Source organism: Bacillus rossius, chromosome 5, assembly GCF_032445375.1.
Source record: "Bacillus rossius redtenbacheri isolate Brsri chromosome 5, Brsri_v3, whole genome shotgun sequence".
Lineage (NCBI taxonomy): Eukaryota > Metazoa > Arthropoda > Insecta > Phasmatodea > Bacillidae > Bacillus > Bacillus rossius.
Window position 1 is genome coordinate 25,277,484 of NC_086333.1, and position 7,600 is coordinate 25,285,083.

Here is a 7,600-nt window from a genome sequence, read left to right on the forward strand (position 1 = left end):
GTGGGAGTCAGTCTGCCTGCAGCCACCATTAAGGAAGGAGCCTGTCGCCATTTTTAATTTTTTTTTGGCCCTCACCGGGTTCGAACCGAGGACTCCGAACTCCGTGTCGTAAAAATATATTTTTTTATAAATCTTTTATTAAAATTTTATTATTTAATTTTTTTTATAATTTTTAAAAAAATATTTATTAAAATCGGATAATAAATAAAGAAGTTAAAGATGGCGGCCGTAACGGAAATTGCAACGGTGACGTCATCATCCAAGATGGCTGTCATGGCATCCTAGTTTTCAAGGTCATGACCTCGGCGGTTTAGAGCGGCTAGCTCTTAGGAGTTTTAAGCCGCTTTTAGGAATTTGGGTTCTTTCTAGGGCAAAATGACTTTTGAGGATTTTCGAAATCCTGATTTTTGGATTGTGGAATTTTTTGAGAATTTTTGGCGGAATTTTTTTCCACAGAAATGTAAATTTTGAGGAATTTTGGGCAAATTTTGCCCAATTTTGGCGGATTTTGGCGATTTTTGAGGATCAAATTCAAGGTCAAGGTCAAAGGTCAAGGTCACAACCATCCAAGATGGCCGCCGTGACGTCACAATCCAAGATGGCGGAAAACACCACAGACACCACAGCCTGAAGCCTGCGCCCGGAAATACATTCGTATACTACTAATGTTGTACTAATTTTTAAATAATATTGAAAACGGAGTATTTAATTAATACTTGTTACAATAAGTTTTAACATAGTTCATTGTTTAAATCAAATGAAATATAACTTAAAACGCGCCTACTTTAGTATACACACCTTTTTAAAGTTATCCTTTTCAGGCACGTTATGTAATAATGATAAGAGTGAATTTAAATGATTCGCGCGCACCATGCAACGAAATTTTCACGTGAAGATGGCGGACCCACGGTTATGGACATAAACACAGATATAGTTACTTTCATAAAAAATAGGGGAAATTAAAAAAGTATTGGTGTGCCAAATGAAACTTCATGATAGTGAAACTACCCTGGAATATATTTATTAAATTAAAATATTCACAATAAAATGTAATTTCAAATTTTTAAGAACGTAATGGTAAAGGTATTATAAAAAAATATAATACATAACTTGCAGTTTTCATAGAGCCGTGGTTATATTGCACGACAAATAAGCTAAACGAACAAGTTCTATAAGTCAGCTGTGTTGATTTCGTTTCCTTTTTAAATTACAGAATAAAAGGTTATACAAAATGTGCTCCAAGAAAATATATATGAATAAATATTTATTGTTCATCGTATTGATATATTAATATTTAATACATACCTCAGTTCATTCGATTGATTATTTATTCTATGTAATCCTAAATCCTCTATTTTTACTTAAATTAACTTAAATTAATATTACATTAATTACGTTTCTTAGAAAATGAATATCCATGAATTCGAATAGGTAGTGAAAATAAAACTTTATTATACCGGTAGTACAAATATCCTTTAAAAATTAATAATTTATATTCATTTAACGTTTGCAAAAACAGTAAATTATTAATTTTTTAATAATTTTAATACGGTGGGCAGTATTTTATTAAATTACTTGCTAAAAATAGAGTACAATCCGGAGTTTAGTATTTTTTCAAGTATTTTTCTCTTTTATCAGAGACGTTTCGTTACATAGTTCAAATTTTGCTCTGCAAATCGAATTATTCCATAGTCAACGTAGTTGCTCCGGTAGCGAATTCTAGTGGCGGGTTTGGAAATACGTGTGAGTCGCGTTCAGAAATTTATTGATTGTTATTGAATTCTGGTTCATATAATTAAAAACCTTTATTAAGTGTTGAATAATAGCGATAAAAATTATGTTTGAAATTTTTTAATTGTATTTTCAAGTCTATTTATATTAGTGAGGTTATGTTACTGTATGTATAATTTATTTGAATTATAAAGTTTTCCATTACATTAAAATAATAATGTAAATTAATACATTTGAATAAACATTTAGCTAAGTTATTGATTTTCATTATAAATTAAAATACATGTCAATTATTTTACTAAATTTAATAATTAATTTTATGCACAAGTTTACGTTAACAATGATAACTTGGTACGTATTTAATTATTTTTTGTTACAATAAAATTCAAACTGGTTCAGTGGCTCACATCAAAAAGAAGTGTAACCTCTAACGTACTTACATAAGCACACACACACTCACTCACCTTTTACTTTTTATATTTATTTCAGCGGCGGAGAATTAATAAAAACATTTTAAAATATATATTTTTTTCTTGTAATGTTTATATAATATAACTGGCACAATGGCAGCTTCAGGCTGACAGAACGAGCGCTGTTGCAGGCTGACTACTGGCAGCCTCTGCCGCTGCTGATATTCGGGTCGCTAGCAGTGTCCTCTGGCCTGCTGACTCTGCTGCTGCCGGAGACACTCAACAGGAAGCTGCCAGACACCATCGAGGAGGGCGAGCAGTTCGGCAAGTGAGTGCCACTTCCACACTACATTCTCCAATACCTATATCTCCATAAGTTGCAATACATTATTACCATTTATTACAAAATATCTTGTGCATATTTAAAACTGTTTAAACAATAAATATTGAAATATAACAATAAACTAATATCTTTAACTAAAAATCACATATGTTTTTCATTTAATCAATTACGCAACTCACTTAAAAGTTATTTGTTCCTTTTTTTAATTGAAATTCCTTTTTATGAAATTATAATTTTTTCTTCATTTAAATTATTACACAACTCATTCCTATGTTCCCTAAGTAAGGATTTAGCTGGATTTGAATGTGGTTCATCTGTAGTGTTTCAACTCCTGTAGTGAAGCAGAGTGAAGTTTCCGGAAAAATTATTTTTAAATTTTTTCTAGAATATATGCAACAAACATATAATACTGTTTATATCTAAACATCCAACTGACAAAGCCTTACCAAAATTTACAATAAAGGCTGCCTTACAATCATAGAAAGCTAAAAGTCTATGTGTTTGATAGTACAATACTGAAAAATAACGTATTTGGAGTATGTGTCCAAAATTTTTTTAACAGGTTACAAAAATATAAAAGAAAATGTAAAGTATTTTTGTATATAAATAAAACAACAGTAAATCATATTAATATACATCAATTTCAAACACCAGAGCTTCTAGGGCTAAAATGACCATTATAGCAGATGCCTTGCCGTCCTTTCTCACAACGTACTTACCTAAAGCCTTTCCGCTGAGGGCTCGGTTCTATTTTGAGACTTTAAGAAATAAGACTATTGTTTGATAAACTGCAATAGCGATACAAGATGTATGCATGTGCCTCTACTGTCCACTTAAATTAAAACAATTATGTATAACAAACTTAGTCCTCCAGACCTATTATTTTCTTTTCCAAGCCATTTTCATGTTCAAACACATTCTGTTTGAGACGAAACACGAAACAAAAACTGTGAGCTAGTCGTTCAGTAATCGCCAGTTATATGTACACATCTAACCTCGGTGATGAGCTAATTCATTGTGTTCTCATGTTTTTCATGTTGCAAGAGATCGTATAATACGAAATTTGGACAAAAAGTATAAAGTATAAATCTTTTAATTAATGCCGAGTTCGATAAATATACACTTCATTAAAATATTTACTTTCAAAATTCATACCAATACTACGAGATGCGAAACAGAAACTTACTTACTACTCCCGCCGTTAGAATTCGCTGCCTGAATCGTAAACGTTGCGTGCCACCATCGTCCATTGATCGCAGCACGAAACAAACAGAAATTTTAAACTATTAGAAACGGCTCCAATAAAAACGAAAAATACTTGAAAAAATCTTGAACCCCCGGTTTTGGACCTGATTTTTTACCAGAAATTGTTTTAAAATACTGTCCATCTTGTTAAAATTTACTAAACAATGAATACATTAAAGTTTACCCATACGATAGAAGTAACGTTTATATTTAATTATTCAAATATTAACTTTAAATATTTTTAAACACATATTATACCACTACGTATACATTTGTATTTTTTTTTTTTTTGCTTAAACGACTGAAATAAGTCTTTAAATACTTTCCGCAAACAAACCTTAAACTTTTTGAGCTGATTTAAACATTATTAAATAATATTATTATAATATAACGTTATTAAACGTTAACAAAAAATTTCCACCGACGAGACTGGAACCGCATTTCCTTGAGGTTAACAAGCGCGCTTTAAAGCAGTGCTACTGAGTCCGTTTGTATATTTCAAGGAGATATGTTTTATAACATTTAAAGTCAGTTTTTATGTATTTATAAACTTGAGATTACATTTTAAGGTAACTGTTTTAGTTTGCCAAATATATTCCGGGGTAGTTTAATTATAATAAAGTTAAAATTGGAACACAAATACGATTAGTACGTACCGCCACGTTCCCACTTGCGGAAATGTCAGAAATTGACTCCTCTGGGAATTAATCCAGTATCGCCTACGTGGGAGGCGAGTTATCAAACAGTTCAACCGCCGTGGTTGCCTGATCGTCGGGTGCTATTCTTTTGAATGTCAGTCCATAACTGTTTAAAATACACTTCATTGCGGTCTTCAAATGATTCTTGCAAAGGAGAATTTTAATTTGAAACTTTTTTTTTTTTCCAAATACAGGTTATTGCTGGTTTACATTGTATGTTATAGAGAAACGTTCAGATCGGACAACAAATATTTATCAGTCAGAAAAATTTAACAACACAGACGAACACAGTGGGCTAAAAACAACGGAAGAGTTTCAACAAACAATCCTACAACAAACTTGGGCAACACAGAGACATACAGGCTCAACGACAGCACTTAACCGATAATCTGGACAACACAAAGACCACACAGTAATGCACAAGCGAACTCAGCTATGAGGAAAAAGCACATATTGACCCCGTCTGTCGGAGTGGCTAATGCCAGGCGAGCACTCGCGCATGCAAGAGCTGATGTTACACCAACTTACTAAAAATAAGTTCCCACAATTTTAAATTATAAAATTCTAATTTTAGTCAATAATTTTAGCAGTAACTTTTTAATTATGGCATAACATAGACAAGAACTTAAACCAAGTAAAATGCTACCTTGTGTCCTTTTAAAACAATCCCCGTCAAAACCTTAACCTATCGAGCTTCAGACTTGGAGGTTGTGGGCGGCATTCCTCCAGGGCCGTAGCCAGAATTTTTTAAAGGAGGGGCTCGAGTATAACCATATATCATACAATATATCATTATTTTGATCAGTAGATTTAATTATAATTGAAATATAAAATAAAATATATTGTCACACTTAAATCTCTGGGCATATTTAATAGAATTTTAGAACTCCAACGTTTACTTTTGAGAAAAGAAAACTTAACTTTTGTCATATTTTTTTTTGTTTCAGTATTAAGTCAGTAATTAGATTTCGTTGGGAAAAAAATCATAAACGCACATATAAATATTATTAAATACATTCAATACTCACATGTAAATTTTTTTATGAGAGACAAGCTTACAAAAACCAGTGTGCAAGCGGGCATTAACACAGACTACTAATAAACACAATTCCTACCGCTTCTGTGTATGAGTCATTTGGGATGTAATTGGGAGGAAGTACACTAACGTAGCTCACTAAGGATTTCAAAAATCCTTCCAAAATGATCTGTCTCCAAACTGAGTAGCTAAATTGCATTAATTTCCTTATTCATTCTTCGCTTGTGATTTTTTTTTTCTTTGAAATCCTATAAGTGAGGGTCTGGACCCACGGACCCGCCTGGCCGCCTGGCGGCGCGGACTCAGAGGCGCGGCTAGCATGTCTGCGAGGGACGCAGTGCTGGTGTCTTGCTACGAGGGCCGCTGGGTTGCTGTTGGTTTTGCACTAAATAAGTTTCAGTTTTAATTGAAAGTATCCATATATATATGTTTAAATTTAATACATGTTGACTGCTTACGTTGTTATTGCTGACAACAAATGCTGATTCATATAGTTTCCTTTAATTTTATTTTTTTTTTACGAATGCAGTAATATTGTCCGAGATAATTTTGTGACCGGTGTCCCAGGCGTGTTCAGAAAGTCTAGATGTTCGCCCTTTTTCATGTCGCTATTGTGCTCTTAAAGGCGTGCGGAAAGGTTTCTACCAGTTTCTCCAATGTGCAAAGAGGCCACTCCAGTGTTTCAGGGGCACTACGCAACCCGCGTTAACGTTATAAGATTCAATGCTATTTTCATTTTGCTTATAACTAATTAACTAATATATATTTAGAAATGATGCTCGCTTGATATGTAAGACAAAGATGCTCTTATCAAAGCCCCTTTCTTCAAAAACGTGCATAAATTATGTTCAAACCTAGACAATACACTTATGCATATTAGTAAAGATTAGTATAAAACCATAATTTATGCACGTTTTTGAAGAAAGGGGCTTTGATAAGAGCATCTTTGTCTTACATAACAACCAAGCATCATTTCTAAATCTATATTAGTTAATTAGTTATAAGCATAATGAAAATAGCATTGAATCTTATGAGTTAACGCGGGTTGCGTAGTGCCCCTGAAACACTGGAGTGGCCTCTCAATGTTTCACCGTGACGCAGAGTGACGAAGCCAGCACAGACATGCAGGTGTTGTGCGGCTCTGATCACAGCGTCAGCCCGGACCACGGCACAGCTGGTGTGTGTGTCGCAGGAGCTGCTCCCAGCAGCAGTTGACGTCCTGCAGCAGTAGCGGGGAGCTGTGCGGCGCCGACAAAGAGTGCGCGCCCTCCAAGCAGCGATAGCCGGCCGCTGCTGTGGCGCTGTGCTAGCGCCTTCCTTCATAGCGACGACCTCCTGCTTTCTGTGAACTGAGCCAGTGAAGCGCTGCTAGCTTGTTGGAGCGTGCTTCAAGCGCATTGCTAACAGTCGCGTGCGGTTCCATTGAATTTTATTGTACATTCTTGTTATATTGTAAGAGTATTTTTTTCACTCTTAATGTCACTTACGGCTCTATAATGTATTCTATTGTTTCCAAAAGTGTAGTGAACGGATATTACTACAACATAAAACGATCGTGAACTCTTATTTATTTAACTATCAACCTTTAAAATGGTTATATTTTATTTTTAATGTATAAAAAGACTTTTAAATGTTTTTTTAACATTACCCATTGCTGAATGATCAAATGTAGCATATGAAAGTAAGTACAAAGATAAAAAGATTAAATTATAAGAATAAATATTTCAATGTCCTTCAACCAAAAGTCTCAATAAATTCACGTAATATAAACATTTAGTTCGAGAGCTTTAAATATAAATATATATATATATATATATATATATATATATATTCTGTAACCTGACTTGTTATTTTGTGCATGTAAAAGTAAAACAGTGTTTTATTAAAAAAACTATTAAAGAAAATCTTTTAAACTTGGAAAGTGTCTGCTGTATTATATTATTTCTGGCAATATAAATAATAGGCCTTTTAAGTAGAGCAGAATTTTTTTTTATAATTAGTGGGTATTTAAAGAAGGAAATTCTGTAGAATGTGTTCTTACGATTGACACATAAATGTTGTCAGGGATACATTTTCTTACCCATTGCTGTACCGGGGGAGGTGCAACACCAGACGTAGTTTTTTAATCACGAGCGAG

General features: G+C 33.5%; 1 protein-coding gene across 4 annotated transcripts in view; it reads left to right on the forward strand.

Moving 5' to 3' along the window:
- The window catches only part of LOC134531655 (organic cation transporter protein-like), a 111,971-nt gene extending 104,587 nt beyond the window's left edge, over positions 1-7,384 (forward strand). For all 4 annotated transcript variants that reach the window (XM_063367425.1, XM_063367426.1, XM_063367422.1 and 1 more), the window contains exons 10-11: positions 2,333-2,469; positions 6,656-7,384. In XM_063367425.1, coding sequence (XP_063223495.1) covers positions 2,333-2,469; positions 6,656-6,746 — 228 coding nt within the window. In that variant the 3' untranslated portion in view covers positions 6,747-7,384. The remainder of the gene's footprint in view (positions 1-2,332; positions 2,470-6,655) is intronic.
- The last annotated feature ends 216 nt before the right edge of the window (positions 7,385-7,600 follow it).